This window comes from Balaenoptera physalus (genome assembly GCF_965194825.1).
Source record: "Balaenoptera physalus genome assembly, chromosome: 9".
Classification (NCBI taxonomy): Eukaryota; Metazoa; Chordata; class Mammalia; order Artiodactyla; family Balaenopteridae; genus Balaenoptera; species Balaenoptera physalus.
Window position 1 is genome coordinate 98,491,464 of NC_138888.1, and position 25,885 is coordinate 98,517,348.

The 25,885-nt window shown below is 45.3% G+C and overlaps 1 protein-coding gene across 4 annotated transcripts in view; it reads right to left on the reverse strand.

The window, feature by feature from the left end:
* The window catches only part of KCNQ5 (potassium voltage-gated channel subfamily Q member 5), a 567,853-nt gene that overhangs the window by 51,148 nt on the left and 490,820 nt on the right, over positions 1 to 25,885 (reverse strand). Inside the window, exons 8-11 of one of the 4 annotated variants that reach the window (XM_082474191.1) lie at positions 23,812 to 23,906; positions 19,521 to 19,547; positions 14,727 to 14,783; positions 10,768 to 10,988 (exon numbers count right to left, since the gene is read on the reverse strand). In XM_082474191.1, coding sequence (XP_082330317.1) covers positions 10,768 to 10,988; positions 14,727 to 14,783; positions 19,521 to 19,547; positions 23,812 to 23,906 — 400 coding nt within the window. The remainder of the gene's footprint in view (positions 1 to 10,767; positions 10,989 to 14,726; positions 14,784 to 19,520; positions 19,548 to 23,811; positions 23,907 to 25,885) is intronic. The other 3 variants (XM_082474192.1, XM_082474193.1, XM_082474194.1) reach the window with 3 other exon arrangements.

Consider the following 25,885-nt stretch of genomic DNA (forward strand, 5'->3'; position numbering starts at 1 on the left):
GCATAAGTGAGCTGGAAGACAGAATGGTGGAAATCACTGCCATGGAACAGGGCAAAGAAAAAAGAATGAAAAGAAATGAGGTCTAAGAGACCTCTAGGACAATGTTAAATGCACCAACATTTGCATTGTAGGGGCCCCAGTGGGAGAAGAGAGAGAGAAAGGACCTGAGAAAATATTTGAAGAGATAATAGCTGAAAACTTCCCTAACATGGGAAAGGAAGTAGTTACCCAAGTCCAGGAAGTGCAGAGAGTCCCAGGCAGGATAAACCGAAGGAAGAACACACTGAGACACATAGTAATCAAACTGACAAAAATTAAAGACAAAGTAAAAATATTAAGAGCAACAAGGGAAAAGCAACGAATAACATACAAGGGAATTCCCATAAGGTTATCAGCTGATTTCTCAGCAGAAACTCTGCAGGCCAGAAGGGAGTGGCAGGATATATTTAAAGTGATGAAAGGGAAAAACCTACAACCAAGATTACTCTACCCAGCAAGGATCTCATTCAGATTCGATGGAGAAATCAAAAGCTTTACACACAAGCAAAAGCTAAGAGAATTCAGCATCACCGAACCAGCTTTGCAACAAATGCTAAAGGAACTTCTCTAGGCAGAAAAGAGAAGGCCACAACTAGAAACAAGAAAATTACAAATGGAAATGCTCGCTGGTAAAGGCAAACATACAATAAAGGTAGGAAATCATCCACACACAAATATGATATCAAAACCAGCAATCATGAGAAGAGGGAAGTACAAATGCAGGATATTGGAAATGCATTTGAAATTAAAAGACCAGCAACTCAAAACAACCTTGTTTATATATAGACTGCTATATCAAAACCTCATGGTAAGTGCAAACCAAAAATCTACAATAGATACATACACACAAATAGAAAAAGCAATCCAAATACCATTCTAAAGTTAGTCAGCAAATCACAAGAGAAGAGAACAAAAGAGGAATGGAAGAAAAAAGACCTACAAAAACAAATCCAAAACAATTAACAAAATGGCAATAAGAACATACATATTGATAATTACCTTAAATGCAAATGGATTAAATACCCCAACCAAAAGATATAGACTGGCTGAATGGATACAAAAACAAGACCCATATATATGCTGTCTACAAGAGAACCACTTCAGATCTAGAGACACACAAAGACCGGAAGTGAGGGGATGGAAAAAGGTATTCCATGCAAATGGAAATCAAAAGAAAGCTGGAGTAGCAATACTCATATCAGACAAAGTAGACTTTAAAGAAGTCGATTTACATAATGATCAAGGGATCAATCCAAGAAGAAGATATAACAATTTTAAATATATATGCACCTAGCGTAGGAGCACCTCAATACATAAGGCAAATACTAACAGCCATGAAAGGGGAAATCGACAGTAACACAATAATAGTGGGGGACTTTAACACTCCACTTACACTAATGGACAGATCATCCAGACAGAAAATCAACATGGAAACACAGGCCTTAAATGACACATTAGACCAGATGGACTTAATTGATATTTATAGAGCATTCCATCTAAAAGAAGAATACACATTCTTCTCAAGTGCACATGGAACATTCTCCAGGATGGATCACATGCTAGGCCACAAAGTGAGCCTCAGTAAATTTAAGAAAAGAAATCATATCAAGCATCTTTTCTGACCACAACACTATGAGATTAGAAATCAGCTACAAGAAAAAAACTGTAAAAAACACAAACATGTTGAGGCTAAACAGCCAATGGATCGTTGACGAAAAAAAAGAGGAAATCAAAAATTACCTAGAGATGGATGGACCTAGAGTCTGTCATACAGAGTGAAGTAAGTCAGAAAAACAAATACCGTATGCTAACACATATATATGGAATCTAAGAAAAAAAAAAAAGGTCATGAAGAACCTAGGGGCAAGACGGGAATAAAGACACAGACCTACTAGAGAATGGACTTGAGGATATGGGGAGGGGGAGGGGTAAGCTGTGACAAAGTGAGAGAGCGGCATGGACATATATACACTACCAAACGTAAAATAGATAGCTAGTGGGAAGCAGCCGCATAGCACAGGGAGATCAGCTTGGTGCTTTGTGACCACCTAGAGGGGTGGGATAGGGAGGGTGGGAGGGAGGGAGACGCAAGAGGGAAGAGATATGGGAACATATGTATATGTATAACTGACTCACTTTGTTATAAAGCAGAAACTAACACACCATTGTAAAGCAATTATACTCCAATAAAGATGTTAAAAAAAACTTAAATTATATTAACATACACGTAAATAAATTCTATAAAAAAATTACCTAGAGAGAAATGAAAATGAAAGCACGATGATCCAAGACCTATGGGACACAGCAAAAACAGTTCTAAGAGGGAAGTTTATAGCAAACAATCTTACCTCAGGAAAGAAGAAAAATCTCAAATAAACAACCTAACCTTACACCTAAAGCAACTAGAGAAAGAAGAACAAAACCCCAAGTTAGTAGAAGGAAAGAAATCATAAAGATCAGAGCAGAAATAAATGAAACAGAGATGAAGCAAACAATAGAAAAGATCAACGAAACTAAAAGCTGGTTCTTTGAAAAGACGGCCGCCTCTGTCTTGGGCACTCTCTCCCTCTCTCGAGCGTGTACTGTCTCTGCGGCCGCACCTCAAGAGGATGTCCAGGCAATGAATGAAGGGGCCGATGTGAGGAGGGAATGAGACCTGCCAGCAAGTGCTGCGGTGAGCTGAGAATGGACCCCCGCCCCCACCCCCACCCTGCTGAGCCTTGAGATGACGTTGGGCCCAGCGAGAGCCTGACTCTGAGCCAGAATCACCCAGCCAAGTCCCTGCAGGACTCTTGACCTCAGAGACTGTGAGAGTGCAAGTGTCCATAAGTAACAGATAACTAATACAGCATTCCAATTCATTTTAAAGCACCCACGTACACATGCACATACACTTTGCTGTGCTGGAGAAACAAAATTCAGAGCTCCAGTTTACACAACCCTGCAGTTCTCAATAAAACCTGGATCCACAGAAGGTGGAAAGACATGGCTTAAGGTTGTACTCAGAGGTCACCTGGCAGCTTAGATTCTGCCGGAAGCAAGGAGGTAGAATCCATTCAAAACTCAGATCTAAAGCAGGGAGCTATTTTTTCCCCACCACGAGAAACCAAACATCATTTTCCCTATCACTGTAGGGTGACAACAAACATTGGGGAAGAACCTAGAGAAATCTGGACAGAAATCTTGTTCTGTGATACAGAGTACTTGGATTAGAATAGAAAGCCAGGGCAATCTCCAGTTCAATCAAAATAGAAACGCATTTCCCCAGTCATTAAAAATGAGGAACAGGCATTTCACAAAAAGTATTGGAAAAAGCAACCGTTTATCAGAAATACGATAAATACTTAGTCTCTTACAGTCTATAACCAGAGATGGAAAGGTCTCTTCTCCCCAACCCCAACCCCAAAGGGATAAGAACCCTGGGACACAAGAGCAGATGCTGGGGGACAGGAAGAGGGCAGGACACTCGGGAGAGGAGCAGGATCTGTCCCTGGCTGAATAAACGGGGAACCCGGACAACTAAGGAGAAAAGAAACCCGTGGACAGGAATTGAGGTGATTCCTCCAGGTAATGCTTTTCACCAGTTACCTTGGTGAAGGATGGAAAGTGTGTTTCAGATTCCTACTAAATACCCTCCAGGCTTTTGCACAGAATTATGCCAACAGTTAAGTTGGGCATAGACTGGACTTTTAATTTCCAGACTTTAGACCCAGTCATTCTCAGGAAATCCTTTTGTTCTGGTGTGAAAGAAAACCCTCAGGCTTTGTTCCAGGTGGAGCTCAGAGGAGTGGGTGAGCTCCCCAGTCAGGGGTCCCTTCCAGGGTCCAGCTGAATCCCTGAGGGAACACAGCCTTCACAAGAACTAAATCTGTCAACACGATGCAGAGTCAGCATCAGGTAATTTCAGAAAGCGCCAGGAAGTATCACGTATTGTGGAAAACGATAATCAGAGTCTGGGTGAAGCTGGATCAACAGCGCAGAAAGTCAGGAAAAACGCTACGTGCAGTGCCGTGCTTGGCATTTTGCGGAAACACCAAAAATGTCAACTGGGGAGACTGAGAAAAACACAAGGGAAGCAGATTCCATTGGAAGAGAAGCGCAGAAGAGGACCAGCACCAGATGAAAGGGCCGTGTGTACGGATGGGTGAAATATAAAATGCTGGTAGCTTGTGATTTCTGCTGCTTGGAGGAGAATACCCCGTTGTGGGTACAGGAGTCTGTTAGTTGAGGCTGGTTGCAAAACCACTGCCTAAAATGCTTCCCTTTCGCCAGTGTTCCCGTTGATCTTCTACTGACAATCTCAAACAAGATGTTTACGAGACGGTGGGCCGGGGACCCAGAGGACAGAGGTTAAAGAAGAGAGGAAGGGGAAGGACGTTCTACCTTCAAGAGGAGTTGAGGGTTCCGGCATCCTGGGCTGTGCATTTCTTCTCTTTTGCTAATTTCAGGTGAGACCCAGTCGGCTGTCAGTCACCTAAAGGGAAGATGGGGTGCCAGGCACGCAGCCTGAGGCGTGGGGCGTCTGGGGCGGTGAAGAGGTGCTGAGGAAGGTGGCTGCCCCAGTTTCCCCCTGGTGGCGGTGGGGATAGGAAACCCACAATCTGGGCCGACTGCATGTGAGGACAGATTGTATTATCTAAATCCAAATTCATTTATTTTTCCCTAGGTTTTCCTTTACCCGCTTTGTCCTTCTTTTGAAATACAAGGAGCTAGGCCAGTCTGCGGTCACGGTCTCATGGAGATCAGGTGATGAAAGAAAGGAGGAAAAAAAGAAAAGATAATGATAAACAAGAAATAAACCAAAAACATGTCTCAATCTGGCTTTTAGGCACTCAGAGGAACAGAAATGACATATGGACAGAATATCTGGGAGGAAGCACGTTTAAGGGCATTGTTCCCCGCCACCTTCACGACGAGGCAGGAAAGATTTCTTGGCTGTGTCAGACACCACTGGAGGTTTTCTCCCAAGAGCCGACCCCCAAACACAGACCCTCACATCTCTCCAGCCACACCCCCTGCCCTGTCCCTTGACCTACTTGCTGTGGAGGAGTCTGGCCGCAGACCAGGTGCCCGATGCCGACTGGCAACTCCGGCGCCCGCTCTCCTCACCAGTGCTCATTTCAGGCGTGAGACCCAGTTCTGCCACGTAAGACGTGAGTGGACCGTTTTCCTCACAACCTAGGGCGGCCCCCCCTTTGCCTCTCAAAGCGCCGTGTGTGGGGAAGATGCTCGTAGACATCCGGCTGCCAGCCTGGAGGAAGCAGCACACAGAGCACAGCTGGGCAGAGCGAAAGGAGAGAGCCGAGAGCAGGGGAGCCAGGGCGCCTGCCTCCCGGCTGGGAGCTGTCCTGCCTCCGACCTTCTCGTCACGTAGTGTGGATGACACATTTCATTACTGGTTAAGGTAGCGGAGCCGGCTTCTCTCGTGCCCCGCAGCCAAAGGCACCCTAGCAGGTACCCTGGCTGGAGGAGAAAGGCAAAGAAGAGAAGTGAAGACAGAAGAGCTCCTGGCAGCGCCTGGAACAAGGGGACGGGCCTCAGGGACCCCCACGATCGGCAGGCATTTTGCCTCTTCGCCCCCCAGCCTCTGCTCGGGGACCCCTGCACCCAAGGCTGCCAGCCTTTCTCATGAACGTAGAGCAGCCAGCCCGAGCCCTGAGGGCTTCCCACAAGAACTGATGCGTTTCCCTTGAGCAGCAACAATGTTACACATGTTGAGACGTGCACGTTACATGCAGTATTCGAGACATTTTTTTTTTTTTACACGCTCTACAGGGTGGAGCCACCTCCAGCTACTGCCTTATCTCTGTCGAGATTTTCGTGCTCTTTGATGCAACTCTGAAAGGCATTCCCAGTACAGCAGGGTCCGTCACGAAAGCCTCTTCGATAGCAAACTAGTCACCAGAAAGCTCGGCTTGCCCCAGCTCTCCCTAATTGCATCCTTTGGGCTCTGCTGCCTGGCATTCCTCGGACCTGCTTCTGCCACGTTCCATGTGCTCGTCTGTGCTGACAGCTGTCCATCCCCTGATGCCACCTTCTGTATCTGGAAACAGACCTCAGATGGCCTCACGGTCTGCCTCCCTCCTTGGGTAACAGACGCAGGCCAGATGGCTGTGATCCTGAGCCTCTGCCGGGTACTTGACCGACACAGAGATGGGTCATCGAAAGGCCGTTGCCCAATTTGCCGAATCTGCCACTCTTTGAAGACGATGCAGTTCAGAGGTTTGGCAGCTGAGGTTGGGAGAAGGAGGGGTGGGCCAGTGGCAAAGTCGAATGGTTTCTAAGGGAGGGGGATCTGGCCAACTGAAGATTGGCCAGATACTTTCATCATTATTATTATTAATATTTAATTAATTAATAACTATTAATATTATTAAAGTATTATTAATACTTTCATCATTATTATTCTTGTATATTAAAATACAAATATTTTTAAGCCACCTGATTTATTTTTATTGTATTTTTAAAATGAAAATTGTACATATTTAAAGTGTACACCATGATGACGATATACATATACATATAGTGAAATGAAATTGTGCTATAAATTATACAATGGTGTATTACTCATCCTTAAAAAAGAAAGATATCCTGCCATTTGCAACCAGATGGATGAACGTGGAGGACATTATGCCAATTGAAATAAGCCAGACACAGAAGGACACAACATGCATGATTACACACTCATTATATATGGAACCTAAAAAAGTCATATCCTACCTAAATTTTGAGATTGTATGAAGAGGCTTAAATACTATTGATTGACTAATGGAACATTTCTATCTCTTATTATTAGATTTATAAACTAAAAATACTATTCATATCATATTGGTCAAAATCAGTTTGCTATGGCAACACCACCCTAGTCCCTTACAGTTTACTTTCTTCCTTTTGCTCTTTGTAAATTTCTGGTGACAACATCTGCCTGTTACTTTCCACTTCTCTCGTGCACATGGATGTGGAATTGAAAATTGTTTCCTTTAAAATGTAACATGTAAATTTCATCAAAAATGATAGCAAATAAAAACAACATGGAATATTTAATAACCTTTTGTAAGAGTCATTAAATTATAACAATAATACCATCTGTAGTAAAGGGTATCAGATTTGGGAAGAATTATTAAAAGTTACAGATAACCTTAAATTTCTTTTGTTTTCCTATTATGGTGTCTTTTAGTTAACAGGCCCATTATTTTCCAAATGTAAGTTAGTTATTAATCTCAAGGCCAGTCTGAATTTCTATTTTTCTTTCTGCTATTCATCCACTCTCCCTGAGCTGTTAATGGGCATTGAAATGCCTAAAATATGTAAAGGGAAAACAGAAGCCGAAAAAAAAGAGCCCCAGAAGTGAATGAGCAAATAGATCCAGAATAATTGGGAGTTGGATGCAGTATTATATATTATTTTCTATGGGTAATAAGTGGATTTTAGAAATACTTAAAACATATAGAGGCACTATAAATAAAAATGTATAAATTGAAGTCTACATTTATTTGATAGCTACTTCAGTTTTTTTTTCTATAAAAAGTGAATTTCTGTTTTCCCAAGATCTAACCATGAGGTAAATCAGAGGTCAAGGTTCTGGGCTTCTGTACAGAGCAAGGAGTCAGGAGTCATGGTCTCTTGCGGGTGGGCGGCCAACAAAGCTACTTCAACAGGACAGCAGTCGGCCTCCTGTCACTTGGGGGACTCAGAACCAATTCAGACAGGCATCACCCAGGGAAGAGCAATTCCCTTCTAACCAGAGAACTGCACTTGTACGAGATGCTGCAGAAAACGCATGGTAGGAGACCGTTCCAATTTGTGGTCTGGAAGAGAACAGGACTTCTGTTTCTATTTGTCTGACCCCTGAGACATCTTTGCAGTAACCGAAAATAGTGTGATGGATAGAGCTGACTCTAGGGGTCTGTGAAAAATGCTTCCCCTCTGGCCAAACATACAAGTAGAATTCATTTTCCATATTCAGAATCCGGATTCTCTGACTTTTATATTTAGGTGTGCTCAGCCAACCGTAAGGACTTCACAGCACGGAAGCGATGCTTTCTGAAGCCCGCGTTGGAAGGGTAAGGACCCGCTGTGGCAATACATGCGTTTCCAGTGCGTGTGGACCCAGGGCGAGGGTTGGAGCTGTGTGCACCCCCGGGGATGCCGTGCTGTCAGTTTGCAGGGGCTCCAGTATGGGCTGAACGGCATTCCGACAAATTCCACGTGCTGAAGTCCCGGCCCTCAGTCCCTGAGAATTCAGAGACAGGGTCTTGAAAGAGATGATGAACTTAAAATGAGGTCATCTGAGTGGGTTCTAATCCAATATGACTGGTGTCCTTATAAGAGGAGGAAATCTGGACACAGACATGCACAGAGGGAAGAAGAAGTGGAGACACAGGGAGAAGGTGGCCGTCTATGACCCAAGGAGATCTCAGACTTGTAGCCTCCGAAACTGTGAGAAAATAAGTTTCTGTTGTTTTAAGCCACCCAGTCTGTGGTACTTTGTTACGGCAGCCCTGGAGCCTAATACAGTTCTATTCGTAGTAGGAGCTGTCAAACCTCATTGGACAGTCCACGTCTACCCTCGGTGAAGGCTGGTCCCCGGCACCGAGACCAGGAGGAACGCCACCTAAGGAGAGGGGTTTGGTGGCCACCAGTTAGACCAAGGGCCCCCAGAGTGAGGGAGAGGAAAAGGGCAGTGTCTGAGAGGAGGAAACCGATTTTTTAATAGAAAGTCCTCTTCTGCCTTTTTATCACAAAAGCTTTACATGTTCATTGTAGAAATAATAGGAAATACAGATGAACAACATGAAGAAACAAAATATAACTCTGATCTTACCTCTTGGAGGTAACTGTTCATTCATTGTTATAAATCTTTCCAGAACTTTTACTATAAATATATGAATTTACACACACATCCACACACAGCCAAAATGGAATAATTTACTGTTTGTGATCCTTCTTCTATTTCAATAATTTTAGACTTATAGCATCTTTTCTAACGTCTGCTACTTCATTATATCGACTGTATCCTAGAAATGGAATTGGTGGGTGGGAGGCGTCCAAGCTTAGGCAGATGTAAAGGCTCTTGATATCTGTTGCCAACTTGCCTTCCAGAAATCATGTGTCCATTTATATTCGGCAAGTCTATTTTGAGTGCTACACAAGCCTTGTAACTGCTAACTCTTGACTCAGCTGTTCATGGGCTTTCAGCCAATTCCTAGGGAGGAGAGTGCGGAGACCAGAGGACACTGAGATCTGTGCCGCCAGTGACTCGGGACACTCGGGGGCTTGGTGTAGGGCCGGGAGGGGTGGCCGGTGCTGGGGGGAGCACTTCCCACCTTAGCACAGCGGCAGGAGGAGGGCACCTGGCGGGTCAAGTGTGCAGCCCAGATGGCAGCCGCGAGCTCCACCAGGAGGGCCTGTGCCGGGTCAGCCGCTGGGCGCTGCTGGGAGAGCCCGTCGTTCCGGGGTGTGCAGGGTGGGAAGTGTGAGGAGGGAACTCGGGGGCTTCCCTGAGAGTGGGGGGGCGGCCCCACGAGCTCTGAATGGGCTGGGAGGGCCGGGGGCTGAGGGAGCCTGAGGTCACTGTGGGCCCCCGGGTTGTTAATTTTATCCCGCTGCCTGGGAGAACGCAGGTTCTGCTCGGGAGTGGGCACAGCGGGGCTGACAGCCTTTGTGGGCTTTTACGCATTAATGGAAGATGCGATTTGATTTTGGTTCTTTGCCCAGGATAAGAGATCCTGGGGGGTGTTCTTAAAAGGAAAGCCAAGCTAATCTTAAATGAAAAACAACAAAATGTTTTACTTCATAAACATTGAAATTATACGGCACTCAATAAAACGTGTTGGCAAGTAAGCTTCTGCCACAAAATATGATAAATAAAAAAATAGGTTTGGGCTTCCTTGGTGGCGCAGTGGTTGAAGAATCTGCCTGCCAATGCAGGGGACACGGGTTCGAGCCCTGGTCTGGGACGATCCCACATGCTGCGGAGCAACTGGGCCCGTGAGCCACAATTACTGAGCCTGCGCGTCTGGAGCCTGTGCTCCGCAACAAGAGAGGCCGCGATAGTGAGAGGCCCGTGCACCGTGATGAAGAGTGGCCCCCACTTGCCCCAACTAGAGAAAGCCCTCACACAGAAACGAAGACACAACACAGCCATAAATAAATTAATTAATTAATTTTAAAAAAATAGGTTAATGCCTCTCAGGAGAAGAACCTGAATTCCACTTATCATTAAATAAGAACTTTCAATGAGAATCTCTCTAACAAAGATGAGCAATGGTCTCTGATTTAGGGGAGAACAGAGCCTAGCAGAAAAGGAACAGCATCCTGACTGGGTCCAGAAAGGCTCCGGCCCCTTCTCCCTGTGTCTCAAGGTTCCCGAGCACCTGGCCACGTTCGGGCCTTTGCAGGTCAGACATATCCTGTGCGTCCGAAGCACAGTCCTGTTGACCTGATACGGACCTCGCCTGAGAAATAACAATATGCTGGAGATATGAGTGAAGAATTAACAACACTGTGTCTGACTTCCCTGAAACGTAGATTTAGCTGTCAAAGTTGCTTCCAAAGGTAAACTTCTGTACACTCGCCCACAGCAGGGAATAAATTTCCAATAAAACAAACAAACAGTTCTCCCCCTGGGGTTGTCTCCTCCTCTCTGCGACTGGCACCGGGGAGAATTAACCACTCATCATGTCGAGCGTACAGTGAAACGGTTACGGAGAAAAGGCACGGGCTTACCATCTGCCACCGGCTTGGGCTGGGAGCTCTTGAGCCGCAGCGAGGGCCGGAATCGGGTGCGGTCGTTGAAGCTCCAGCTCTTCTGCACTTTGGTGGGGCTGCCCTCGGCGGTGATGTCCGTGCTGGGGGACCGCCTGTCGCCCAGCGAGGCCTGCCTGCTCTTGACGCTCTGGCCCCGCGGGCTCGCCATGCGCACGCGCTCCTTGAAGCTGAGCTTCTGGCTGCGGGCGGAGCACAGGGCAGCGTTAGCGCGTTTCGGGCAGTGCCGTCCACCCACGTGGGTAAATGCTCGGAGGGAACTGCATACGACCACGTACTTCAATACACAGAATGTTCTTAGCAAGTAGGGGCACAGCGATACAGTTTTCCCTTATTGCAAATTTGAGCTTTATTGAACCTCTCTGTTTGCATTCAAGTCCGTCTCATTCCACAGTTTTGCACACCCTTCCTGGATTCAACGAAGCCTGAGACCAAGCACAGCGGTTTGTGCACAATGACACTGGAAAGACCAGAGAACTGGTTTGGTGTTCGCCTTAGAAACAGATTTTAGATTTAACCTCAACTTTTGAGACCTAAAAAAAAAGTTTTTGTTTTTTGTTTTTTTTTGGGGGGAGCATATCTCTTTGTAATTTCTAAAACATCTCTACAGGAAAACGGGGATGACGGTTACACGTGCACATGTATCCACAGGCTGCATGCATTTTATACTCCAGGCACGATTACGATTTCCAGATCCATGCAGTCTCAGAGCGGCTGGCGGCACTGCAGACAACATCAAACATACAACACTTAGCACCACGTTCATTCTGGGGAGACAAAAACCACACGAGGTAGAACGAACACAGCTTATAATGAACGAGATGACTGATGGATGGAATGAGATGCTGTGTTCACCAACAGTTTCCTGATATTCGACAGGTTATTGATTTGCTGTAGCAGCTCCTGGTAAATTGTATTTGTTCATGTTCACTTCTCAGATGCCAGCTAGGCCTGAACTGAGGTCAGTTGATCAAGGAAGTGTTAACAAGGCAGCAAAACCCAGAGTGCCAATCCGGGCCCTCCTGAGCACGAGTTGGGTGTGAAGGGCCGGCTGCAATCAGAGACCTGGGTTTGGAGGCCTCGCCTCTAACTTGGAGATAAAAATAGCAACATAGCTGAGGGACTTTTGTGGGTATCAGATGAACTGTATGAAGCTTTGTGGACCCATTTTGTTTGTGTTCTTGTTCATTTATAAACTACTGTGCTATTCATTAGAAAGTGATGCCACGGGGGGGAGGGATAAATTGGGATATTAACATACACACACCATTATATGTGGAGCCCTACATCAAGGACACCCTACATCAAGGACACAGGACAAAAACTCCAGAATTAACCGAGCCCCCATAACAACTGTTGCCACGGTCTCTCCTCATCTAAACTGGACAGCCCCCCAACTCCATATTAGGCAAAATATTCACCATGTAGTAACCTTGTATCCTCCTGACCAATCACCTAATGCCATCCTGCCAGCAGGAATTTCCTTTGTCTTGAGGCTATAAAGGTTGGCTACTAGCCCACAAAGGGGGTTGGCTCTCCCTGGTCCATCAGGAAGTCGGTCCGCTGGATTCACAGCGCCCCTCACCAACTCTGCTCTTCGTTCTAAATAAACTCACAATCTTCTAAAATACCTCATGTGTGGAAATTCTTTTTCCAACCCATGCTCGGACCACAACACTATATATGAAATAGACAGCTAATAAGAACCTACTGTATAGCACAGGGAACTCTACTCAATACTCTGTAATAACTATCTCTATCGGAAAAGAATCTAAAAGAGTGGATATATGTATATGTATAACTGATTCACTTTGCTGTACACCTGAAACTAACACAACATCGCAAATCAACTATATTCCAATAAAAATTTTAAAAAATGCATTTCTATTTTTATGCAAAAAAAAAGTGATGTTGTTATGGAGTGAGGGGCCCAGGGTTCTCCAGGCCTGAAGCAGCGGACAGGAAGGGGCCGAGGCCCACGGTCTGGCTGCAGCCTTTGTGGGACACGGAGGCAGCGTTCTCACAGATACGGATTATCCGAGACCAGGTGGAGGCCCTTTCTTTTCCGCTTTCCGCCACATCCACCGTCCCCAGCTGCAGTGTGCGAACAGCAGATGTGTTTAGTGGCTCTGTGCTGTGTAGGTAACAAGAACAGTAACATTGATTCCTCCATGCCTAGCTGCTCAACAAATGATGTTCTAAAAAGACACCACGTTGTGTGTGTGTTTATGAGAGAACACATCAGACAATGAACTGTGCTGGTCAGCAGGTCCTGGTGATGATAAACACTCTGGCCATGCAGCTGACAGCTCCGATCCGAAGGGCAGACACAGCTGAGCGGCCGGACTGAAGGCACATGCAGAGAGCAGGCAGGCTGGCTGAAACGGGAGTCGGCGGTTCAGGGCTCTTAAGACAATCGCATCAGGCAAGGCTTTCTCTGTACTTGACCAATGTGTGATTACACGGTGGATTCATTCAGCAATAGCAATAATAACGTCGTAATGCTGCACCTTCTTGTTCCCAGGCTAGGTTCTCCATGTCATCATATCATATCTCACCATATCTGAACAAATCCTCAGAGGGATGGTGCTCAAAGTGTCTACCCTTTTCAAGCTTGTTTTTTTTTTTTTTTTAATAGTAAAAATTTCAAACCTCTTTTCAGTTTCGGCCAATCTGTTCCATCATTTATTAAATCCACCATGGTTTATTTACAGTAACAAAATATTTAAGAACAATTGGTCCTATAAGAATATTTTTAAAAATTGCCCCTATAAAACATTTAATATTGTCTTTAAGAATTAATGGAAAGTGGAAATAATATTATTTTCTGAATATTAGTACTATTTAAGGCACTTAAGTTGATAGAAATGAGTTCCAGGTGCCTCTTCCCCTTTTGTCCTTCTAAAGTACATGAATGTTTGCCAATGTCTAATGTTAAAAAAATTCTCTAGAACTATTTTAAAGTGAACTCAACATATTACACACTAAATTAGAAAAAAAAAGATGTAATGTTTTCAGTCTTTGTTCTGACATAATTGTATGACAGTTAAGAATAACATCCTAATCCAGAACTTTTTAGCCAAACAAAATTTCCTTTTCCAAGGCAAAGATCTGTTCTTGTGTCCTCCTACAAAAAAGTCACTTTCATTAATTTTTCTAGTTCACTTCCCCTTTGGAAATCAACAGAGTATCTTGATTAGATGACTATTAAACGGATTAGGTGGCTGTTATTGAGAACATACATTGATTAAATATATAGACTCTTCGCTAGTCCACTGAAGTTTTCATTATTTTTTGGCTTTTTTTTGTGATACCTACGAACATCATTTTTGAGGAAGGTTTATGTAACAGTGTTTTTAGGTAGATTGCCAAAGGTTATCCCCAAGAGACAACAAGGAGGTCTCTCTTTGGAGAAAGTAACCAAAAGGGTGCTGTGGTCATTGATGGTGTGCAGCCCCTTGTCACGTTCAAATGGCCGGGAAGCAGCCGGCCACTGGATGATCCCTGCCAGGGGCTGGGCGGCATCATGGCCTCCCCATGGGAATCCTCTCAGACTCAGAACCCTGGAGCTACTGGTACGCTTAATTAGGGCTTTAGCCCTTCACAGGATTAGCAGCCTACAAATTCTCGCCTCCGGCACAATATGGCCTTGGAACCAGGACAACCCAGTGCGTGCAGAGCTCAGCATCGTCCCACCACCAGGAGGCGCTGCGCGGACCTGCCTGTTTGTCCCCAGGGCAGAGGGGGTCCAAGCAGGCAACAGGCAGCAGGGAAATTACGAGCGGGTTGGAAACCTCATTCAAGAGTCCTTAGAAGAGTGAGTCTGAGCAGGGCTCAGTAGGGTGGCAGAGTAACCTGGTCATGCACCTGAGGTTAGTTGGCATTCTCAGATCTCATGTCAGTAGCCGGGATGCTGGTACCTCTGCTTCCATGAGGTGTGTATTCTGAAGAGCTTCTGCTTATGACTACAGACCTTACTAGGAGTGAGGAGACACAGCAGAAGTTACTAGGTGGTCACCACCAGGAAAGTGCTCAGGGGTTTGTGGTCTTCCTTGAAAAACAAAGCCATTTGGCTTCACTGTTTTTCATATGTTAGTACAAGGACTAGTTAAACACTAAGGACAAACTGTGTAATTTAACTGTGCTGCTCGAAACAGATCCAGTGCTCTTAATGGTTAAGTAGAAATAATTAGATTTGACATAGGCATTCCAAACGATGGTGGTCTATGTCTTAGCATCTGTTTCACACGAAAATAAGAATATAAATATTTTAGGATATAGCAACCTTTGTAATAAATAACAATGCAACATAGTATAAATGATGGAGGAATAAAATATTCCAGAACTTTTAAAGATAAATACTTATAGGAATCAATGAAATAAATAACATTAATTGCTTTGAAATTAAAAAAATTTTTGATTTGTATGAAGCCTGCAGTTGTAGTTAATATACATAACCAGTTGTAAGATAGAATGCATGTGCCAAAAGAGAGAAGAAAATATTCTAGGTTGAATATAAGAAAAAAAGCATTTTTCTTGTATTAAGTCTTACTATGTGTTTTTAAAAGACTAAATCCTTACCCTCTATCAATAAAGGTGAACAGGAGAGACCATTTAAAAAAAATGTTTTTGAAACAACCTAGCCTTTTGCCAATAAGGATACAAGTTGACTACACTGAAAAAAGAAAAAAGGTCTTGTCTTACTGAGCTTATTTTAACAACACATGTAGATCATTCACTGCACACAGAAGAAAGAAAATGTAAACAGTGGAAAATAAATGCAGAAGAAATATGAGTGCACAGTGTTTTCCATCAGTGTTCTAGATTCTCTCCCAAGAGTCACACTTCTCAGAACCTAATAAAGGCAAGCACGCAGGAGCAGTTCCAGCAAAGTACCTGGTGGATCACAGCACAGGATGCAATGTAAAACAGTATCACTTATGCTTTAACTTTTAAGACACCCATCTTTATAACAGTCTCACAAGTACCTGTTAAAGCAACTTCAGAGAGTCTACTAGGAAGTCCAGCAGGGTTCTCTTAATGCCTCATAAAGTGCGTTAAGGCAGTTTAACTACAAAGCAGGCATAGAGCCACCAAGTGTTGATTAAGGAGACAGAGCAAAGCAGAGGAAATGAGATTTACAGATAATCCCCAAATCTCTGATGTATGATCTATACCTGTAGTAACAAAAACTTAACAGGTAGGAAGAAGTAAAAGCTTTCTTGTACCATCGTGATGACTAACAACCTATTCAACCTTGTCAAGGAGGAAGAGAAAAAGGTGAGGATACCGGCTGAATCCAGCTGGATGGGTTTACAGGTAGATTCTCTTCTCAGAAAGTGACAATTTATACCCAAACAGAGAACCATCTCGCTTAAAAAATGAGTTGGAAAAATTACTTAATGGGATGATTAATTAAAATAAAATCAATAGACACCATTTACCACCACATATGAGATTAGAACTGTTTTAGTGGGAAGATAGAGGGGAACAAGTGAATGATGAAATGATGCCCAAGAAGCTGTATTTATGGCTTCAGCTGAGGAACAAAGCAGGCTCAGCTGAGATGAACGGGGATTCACACCTGACCCTGTACCGATGTTCACTTCTGTTCAGCTGAGCTAGATTAAAAAGCTCTTTTGGAGACTGACGAGTTGTATTTTTTTTTTTTTTTTTTCTTTTTTGGCCACACTGCGTGGCATTTGGCATCTTAGCTCCATGACCAGGGACTGAACCCATGCCCCTGCAGTGGAAGTCCTAACCACTGGACCGACCGCCAGGGAATTCCCTGATGACTTGTATTTTTAAAGAAAAATTTTGGATCTGTCACAAACAACATGTAACCATCTTGGGGCTGGGTGTCTTTCCTTAGCCCAAGATGCTGTACATGCATTTTTAGAAAACATATCGTAACCTCAGTGTAGAAAGACAAAATCTAACAAGAATGTCCCAAAGCAGGGAACCCAGTTCCCCAGGGGTGTACCTGAGCGTGTGTGGTGCCCACTCCATCCTGCAGAGAGAGGCCTGATCTACAGTCCTGGCCCCTCAGTCGGAGGGCGCCAGTGCCCGGGCACTGGAGGGGCGCTGGCCGCTGTATTAGACTCTTCTACATCTGGGTCCCTCCCAGCTCTCAGTACAGAGGAACCCCCCACAGGAAGTATTTAGGATATTCCAGGCTCTGGAGAATAACAGAGTTGGCTGCAGCGCATCTACGCTGGTCTATCTGAATCCCATCAATACAGCCTTGGCCCAAGCAGTAAAGGCTCTGCACTTGGACTGTGCTGGTTAGTCCGTCTGAACTTGGGTCCAGCGCCCACCGGCAACATTCTGGACCCAGAGCTGCTTCTTCCAAGGGGGAATTCTCATTAGGATGCATTTCCTTTGAGCAGATTCACTGGAGTGAGGGCAACTTTGTTATTTCCTGAGATGTTGCTATTGTTGTTACAATATACTGCATCCATTAGGCAGTCTTGTTCATTTCAGGGCCACAGCAGGCGGAAGAGAAGGTAATATTCAAGCGGGGCTGCAGCTTATTTCCTTCAGATTACTGACATGTTTTTAATTTTTCATTTTCTCTCTTTTTATATTCCTCCTCTTTACCTCTCTTGTTGGTGTTTTATCTCTCTTTGCCTAAAGTACTGGAGGTCAGGGGCATTTTATTACTCCATCCAAGGGGTATTTATTGAGCACATGCCCTGTCATAGCTTCACACACGGTGCCGTGATGTGTCACCGGAAGGCAGCAGACCCGAGTGTGTGTGGGTGAAGCGTGAAGTAAGGCACGCGTGCCACGCAGGAACACATGGTGTGTTTGTGGTGATTTCTGCCAAATGTCCAATGACCACAGAGAAGCCAGAAATCTCTGAGTCAATAGCGCAGCTCAGTGGTTCCGTGTATATGCCATGTATACCTGCCTACAGGGGAGTGATCTTTGACAGCCTCGGTCCCAAGCATGCAGAACAGATTTTAACATCATGGCATTTAAAACATTTGGTTGTAGTCTTTTTGGTTCGTGTTTGGACCGAGGGGCGGCAGCTGGAGCACTTGGGTTCTGAACGCCTGTGCTCTCTGCCTCGGTGACCTGGGAAGAAGGGCAGCACCCCCGTCAGCCCAAGGTGGCCCCTCGCTCCGCGCCGCCATGGAGGCCGCGCTGAAGCAAACACCTCCGCGCGATTTGCAAACGTCCCCTCTGGAGGAGGAAACCGAGACAGGGGACCTGATTCTCAGGTAGCTGCACAGTCCCTGCCAAAGAGGGTCTCTGCCCTTAGGACTTGGAGATAGGCTCCTCTTTTTTTTTTTTTTTTTTTTAACATTAACTGTAAATTGATAGGTTCCTCTTTGAGATAATCTGCAATCTCCTTTGAGATAGGTTCCTCTTTGAGATAATCTCCTCAATAGCAGGGCTATTCAGCCTGCCTCTTCCAGGGTCTAATGCCCGGAACCTCTCTTTGGGCACAAATATCTCTAAAATGGAGAGGAGCAACTCTTCAAGCTATTAGAACTTTCTGGAAATACCACCCAGGAATAGCCCATGTCTTCTGCTCTCTATCTGCCACGTAAGAGAAGGGTCTCTAGCACCGTGCCCTGTGTAGGCTTCCCTACCCTGGAGGAGTGGGTGCGTCCGACCGTGCCTGCCTCCCATCGTAAACGAATGCGTCTGTTTCGGATCGTAAGCGTTTTAAGTGTTAATTAAGATAATGCAGAAATGGATGACCCAGAGACTTACCACCTCAAGAGAACTCTCAAAACTGATTTCAGGACATGAATAAATGTCTCATTAGTATATCAGTACCGAGCTAAAGGAACGACCCCTGGCCAGCCCTGGGCAGGGGTTGCCTGTGTCTCCTCGTTACTAGAACGGGTGGCAATGACAGGAAAAGCCCTGTGTCCCTTGTGGAGAGGAATTCCAGGTGCCTGGGACTCCCTGCTGGTTCTGCCTCTGTCCCCCCTTACCCCACCTGTGCTGGGACCCGCCTGCTCTGTCCTCCAGCGTTCTGCTCCCAAACCCAGACCTTCCCCGGCATTCAGGAACCCAAAGATTAAAATGTTCTCTTTCAGCTCCTTTTCCCTCTGGGTCTAGTTTTCTGCTATTCAGTCTGATACAGCATTTCCTTCTAAGGCACGAAAGAATGACCATACAGTGTAGCTGATCTGGTGAACTGTCCAGGAGGATTACCTTCTTCCTAAAGGAAGGGGGACTATTCCTTTGGATCAGATCACCTGAGTAGACCTCAGCTCTGAATGAGCGGGAGAGGTCGCACAGGGAGTGTTCTTACCTCCTGGACACAGTGTTCATTTTGTCTCTCACTCCTACCCCCTCCCCAAACCATACCGTTTCTCACTTTAAAAGAAGGACCCTGGTGAAGGGGAGTATATCTTATCCTGCTTCATGGGATTTGAATACTTGGGTAAGACTTCTGTCTGGGAAAACAGTAGCAAGGAACAACCAAAGACCATAATTATTATTTTTACCCCAAACATCCCGTGCTCTGCAGATTGTAAAAAGCAGTGAGTGAGTTAGGGAAAGACACTTATGCTCCCAAGGGAGGGAAAAAAAAAATCAATAAAACAGCAACCTTTGCAGGCAATCTTGTGAAAGGTCCCTTTTAACCATCTTGTATTTGTTGACTGATTTTACGCACACGATACACAGTTAAAACATCTGTTAGGCATCAGATTTATCAACAAACATGAAGCAGAACAGAAATCACAAACCTGCTTGATGCTTCCCCTTGTTCTTTCCTCCAGGTGCGTGCAGACAGAAGAAAAATGACGATAAATGGTGAATACATTTATAGCGCTTGATAATGACCAAATTGGAGACTGGGGAATGAAGTACCTTAATTAATCCTTTTCGAGCAAGAGCCATACAAGCAAGACACTTTATCATAAACGTACCCAACTTTCTGACATATATTCTTGGTGGTACAGACCCGAGATAGCTAGCACAGCACCAATACTGCCCACATGTGACCAAAAACTACAGCCTCTTCATCAGCCTAAGTCATCCATGGTTTAGGCAGAGTGGTTCTGGTCTAACCAGCATCAGCAGAGACGGTTAGAAGGGTGGTGTGGGTTGTGTTGAAGCTGGAGTCCCTGTGGTTCAGGCAGACTCAATCTGGGTTAGTTCATCTGTGACCGTGGTCTTGTGTCTCCGTCACTTGTTGGGGCAGATTTTGTTTTTGTGCTGTACAAAGTATGAATGCCCTTGCAGGACATCAGGCACACAGACAACCTAGCTCAGTGTTGGGTGGTCTGTCTAATAAGCCACTTTAGCACGTTCGGGTCTATGCAACACGGCATGGGGTAAATGCGCTGTGTCCTTGGGCAGGAGTCTTGCTTTCTTGCGGGTCTCGGTGCTCTTATGAATAAACTGAAGGCGCTGGAGTTGGTAATCTCTGAATTCTAACCCTAAGGTACCACGTGGCACCCTGGGAGCTTGAAGACTCCCTGAAGCTTCATAAACGATCTGACTCATTTCCCAGAATAGCACATTTACCTGTGCTTCACCCCTGCAGAGCCTTCACTCCCTTTGACATGAAAATCAAGAAGTGAGTTCCTTCTCTAAATCCTTCTGTTGTTAAGACAAAACCTGGAAATAGCAACTGCTAAGCCCTCCAAAGTGCACGTGAGAGACGAACTGGACCGGAAAGGAGAGTGCCCAGCAGGTCTCAGCAGCCTGGCCCCTCCCAGGCCGCACGGCTGTCACACCATTCTACCCCCTGGGATGCAGAAGTGCATCAGAGTCAGTGCATCCCACTGTGTCTCTAAACTGGGGGGACGAGGGCACGGGCTGGTGTTCTTACTGATAACGTCATCGACGCTGCTGATGCTTCTAATACAATCTCTTCCCTGACCAGCTGTTTAAAACCGCAGCCCCGAGCGCTCCCGCAATGCCTTCCCTACTTTACTTTTCTCTTTAGCACTTACCATCATCTATTCTATTATATATTTTGCTTCTTTATTTGTACTGTCTCTTCCTAGTGTCTCTTGAACATGCACTCCCTGAGGCCTGGGATTCTGTTGGCTTTTCTCCCCCACTGCTGCGTTCCCTGTGCCTGGAACAGTGCCGTGCACACAGTAGGTGCTATAGGGGAGCAGAATCTGGCACCCCAAAGTGTGTCGCTTTGGCGTGAGGATAAATTCAGGCTGATTATTTTTAAGAGACCGAAGTCTCAGGAAGTTTTTCTTATCTCTCCCTTAACTGCCTAAAAGAATTTAGATAAAGTGCCTGTTCCCCTGAAGAGAGCTGTCACCAGAGAGGCCTGTAAGGAATACGGGCCAGGCGTGGTGGGGACTCAGCAGGGCCTGGAGGTGACAGTGTCTCCATCGGAGGGACTCTGTCCCTTGTCTCTTCTGGCCCAGGAAACACCCGCTTCCCATCCCCGTGTGAACTGCCCTTCCCCACTCTGAGTCCCAAACTAGCGCCCGCAACATCTTCCTTTGTCTTTAGCTGAAGATGGTGTTTAACGAGAGGGTTTCGCCCATTTGGGGGGATTACTCAGTTTTCCTGGGTCTCTCCTGCGTATACATGTTGTTAAACTCTGGTTTGATTTTCTCCTGTTAATCTGTCTCATGCCAATTTAATCCTTAGACCAGACAGAAGAACCCAGAAGGGCAGAGGGAAAATTTTCCTCTCTGACTGTGCTCGATGAGCACTGACTGCACGAACGCACGGAAGAGTGAACGATCTTTCCCGTCAGAAGTTCTTCAACCCCGAACGTCATAGGAAATACACGATGTAAGGAAGAAGTTTTGGTCTATTTCTTACTGTATCACCCTGCACTCACTAAGCCAGTTAGTTATAAATGTAAAACGAACCCTCTAAGTCACTGTAAATTATTCTCCTCACAAACCTACACATTTGATTAAGGCGGGATTGCTTCCAGAGCAAAGGTTCTGAACTCGGCTTCAGGGAGTTTGTGAATACATTAAAATTTGTAGGCAGAGTTTTGATTTTTTATGCGTTGAATATTTTTCTTGGGAAAGAGTCCATAATTACCACCATGTTCTTAATGGTTTAACAAAGAAAAGCAAAGATCAAGAATCACTGCAGTTTGGAACAGTAAACTATGGCTGAAGGGAGACGTGCAGGGACACTGCTTGCCCTTCTGGGCACACAGCCGTGCTCCTCAGTAAATAAGGCCGAGACCCAGAGGCTAAGGAGGGCGCAGGGAGAGGAGAGTGGGGCTGAGGGTTGCTAGCTACAGTGGGACAGGATGGAGGCAGGGGTCCGCACGCATGTCCCTCCACCTCCGTCCCCGCTGAAAACAGGGAAAACCACAGAAAAAAGAGAGGCTTAAGGGAGTAAAATAATAGTTTATGCACTGGGAGAATTTGACTCATTATGGAATAGTTTTTCCAGGCTGCAGCATGACTTTTACTCCAAAAACTGCAGGAAGTGGGAAGCCAAATAAGCACATATAATAAAATAATAGCCCACGCTCTCCTGTCACTCGGGAACTTTCTTTGGTTTTTTTTTTTTCCCACTAGCCTTTTTACACATTACCTAGCAACCTTCATAAAGACGAGACGTACAATTTCCATACAGTTCCCGTTTTGATTCATACCCTCAAGGAACAGATGGCACACGAGTTAGATTCCCTTTTTGTTTTAAAATACTACACCCTAGAAAGGGTTTAATTCTCAAAAAGGGAATTTCACTACATTTTAAGATCTAAATGCAAAGCGACTTCTCCTCCATATGTTCGCTAGGCCGCACCCGCTCTAACACCCTGGGGTCAACGAATCTCTATGTCGCAGGTGCTGGCGCAGGTTTGACCCTGACCTCTAGAAGGCGTGTCCCATAGGGTCAGAGGTGACCTTGGCCAGCTCTGGTCCTTCGCCTTGTGGATGGGAAGCCAAAGCCCAGGGCCGGGCAGGGAAGCAAAATGACAGATCCCGTGAGTGCACAGGCCCCGCAGACCTCCTTGGAGGCGGCGGCTCCGGAGAACCGGCCGTGAGGGCCTCCCCGGCTGGTTCTCTTGCGCTTTGGCAGGAAGAGGTTTCTCTGAGTCACGCTAGTCAGCTGCCTCCCATCCCGTGAAGCCACTGGGACGAAGGCCTTGATGGGCTCTGAAAGGAGACAGCAGGCGCTCAAACGCGCGAGGCCAGCTGAGCCGTCCGAGAGCTCTGCACAACCCGGGGGACCGACGGGGGGCCGTCCCTGGCTTACTTGCTTTGCTTGTTTCACCGAGGACTTCTTTCATTAAATGGTGATTATGGTCTAGTCTGCGAGCTGCGCTGGAGCCCCGGCTTCCGGGACTAAGGATTGTTTGGGAATTAAAGATGCTGCGGCAATCGTCAGGCCTGTACACGATCTTTCCAGCCCCCTCCCCTCTAGGCACAGGGGGGCTGCACCTCCCTCCCGGTCCCCCCCCGCCCCGCCGCCCTGAGCTGAAGCATGGCTGGGTGACCTGCTTCGGCCAATGAAATGTGAATGGAAGTAACATCTCTTTAAAATTTTGAATGTTAATTCCAAGTTGTACTCTGAGTGGTCCTATCACCTCTGATGTTGGTTTGATCTGCAAGTGAAAGCCCAAGGCCCATCCTGTAAGGGGATCTCGAGGAGAAATGACCTTAAGGGACTTAAATGTGCAGACGTGATGCTCCCCAAGCAGCCCCGCCTGGGGTCAGGGGATGGGGGAAGTTTTAAACAGTCATTGCTTTTCAAGAACCAAGGCACCTACCTTAGGAGTTCTGGTGGGCTTTACGAAATGAGATATTAGAAAAGAAGCATGAAATAGTAAAAATAAATGTCTATAGAGGTTAGATTCTTTTCATATTTAAGCCCAGTCTGTGGATGGTGAGGAATGATACAGAATCCATTTAGTTTTGCACCTGAGTTGTTACCAAACAGCTTTGACTCTCTCAAAGAGCAACAGAGAATAAGACAAGCCCCGAATCGACACCTGGGCGTGTGTGTGTGTGTGTGTGTGTGTGTGTGGTTTGCTTTACAAACTTAAGGAAACGCGACTACAGCACCGACTGTCGCACTGACACCTACTTGGTGGGGCTGCAGGTGTGCAAGGCCTTCAGGTGCGGCTTCCAGGTTGCAACGGAGACAGATTTCTCGTCGGCTGCATAACTGCGCCAAACGCACTGCACGCGGCATACGCGGGGACAGAAGAAAGAAAAACAAGAGAGAGGAGGAGAGAGAATGCAATGAAAAGGGAGGTTAGTAAATTAATACAGATTAAGCATCTTTTCCTTGCCATGTTCAGCCCTGATAACTGTCCGGAGGGTGAAGAGGCTTGGGTGTTTTCGCCTGGCTGTGAAATATACTCCGCCACATCCATAGAATTGCTTTTCAGAATAACTCACATCAGAAGCAGAAGTACCACAAAGCATAACACAGAGGAGTCTTGGGATTGGTTAGGGAGAGACGTGGGAGGTGAGCTACCCGAGTGTGAGTGACTGTGCGTCCCGGGAGCCGCTGCGTGCCCTTAATCGCCACTTGTAAGATAGAGGCAAAGGACCCTGGCAGTCCATAAGGCAACTAGTAAATTAACTAGTAAACTGATGACCACCAGGGCGTGTTAATGATGTAGTGAAATCCCCTGCGGTCGAACCACGTGGTACTTCTAAGTCTAACCACGAAGGTGGAGATGAGAGGCAGGCCTAAAACAAGGTGGGGAAATGTATCCTCAGGAGTATGATCTGAAAGTGCGTAACGATTTAATGCTGGGGTCTAAGAACACGTTTATAGTTCTTTGATGTGAAACACAAGCTCTGTGTACTTCATATAATTCTACCTGATATATATATATAATACAAAGTATTTTCATGTAATCCCCACAGAGTGTGGATTAAGACCCTTACGACCCTTACTTTGTAGAAGAGAAAATAAAGGCTCAGGTAAATTAAGAGGTTAACACAAGGCTGGCAGAGGTGAGACATCACTTCAGGTGGCCCAGCTCTTGGTCTTCGAATCCCTCCACGGTCCTTTGCTGACCGCTGGGTGACCGTTGTTGGAACAGCTTCCCTCTGAACTGTCCACTTCAGAGGTTGCCTGAACTTACTTTCCATAGAGATTTTGGTGAATCTCTTCCTTTGCAATAGGTCTGCAAACAGCTCTAGTGACCAAGTGTTTACGCCACTCTCCTGAGAGGAACATTCTTATTATAATTCATAAATCAAAACATTCTGTTTTGTGTGACTACTTCATATAAACAGGTCATGCCCCTTGCTGTCTTACCATCATTCATGATTTTGAAACCTACAATGAAGAAAACAGTGACCTAATAATATTCCTTTTCCTGACAATATCACTGAATACATGTGTGCAGAAAAAAAAGAGTTAAAAATTGACATAACTAATTTGGAAAACTTTGGCTGTACCTATTAAAGCTGAAGTATACACACCCTGTGATACAGCTACACACTCCTGCATGTATACTCAACAAATATGCTTACATAAGCGCATCAAAAGATGTGTGCTCTAATGTTCAAAACAGCACTACTCTTTTTCTAAAATCTTAATATGAATTTTCTTATTTATTTACGTATGGAAGTATAGTTGGTGTACAATATAAGTTACAGGTATACAATAAAGTGATTCACAATTTTTAAAGGTTATACTCCATTTATAGTTATAAAATATTGGCTGTAATCCCCATGTTGTACAATATATTTTTGTAGCTTATTTATTTTATACATAATAGTTTGCACCTCTTAATCCCCTACCCCTATCTTGCCCCTCCCTCTTCCCTCTCCCCACTGGTAACCACTAAGTTGTTCTCTCCATCTGCGAGTCTAAACAGCACTACCCTTTCTTTTTTTTTTAATATTGGAGTATAGTTGATTTACAATGTTGTGTTAGTTTCAGGTGTACAGCAAAGTGATTCCGTTATACATATACATATATCTATTCTTTTTCAGATTCTTTTCCCTTATAGGCCATTAGAGAGTATTGAGTAGAGTTCCCTGTGCTATACAGTAGGTCCTTGTTGGTTATTTATTTTATATAGAGTAGTGTGTACATGTTAATACCAAACTCCTAATTTATCCCTCCCCCGTACCTTTCCCCTTTGGTAACCACAGGTTTGTCTTCTGTGTCTAAACAGCAGTACTCTTGATAA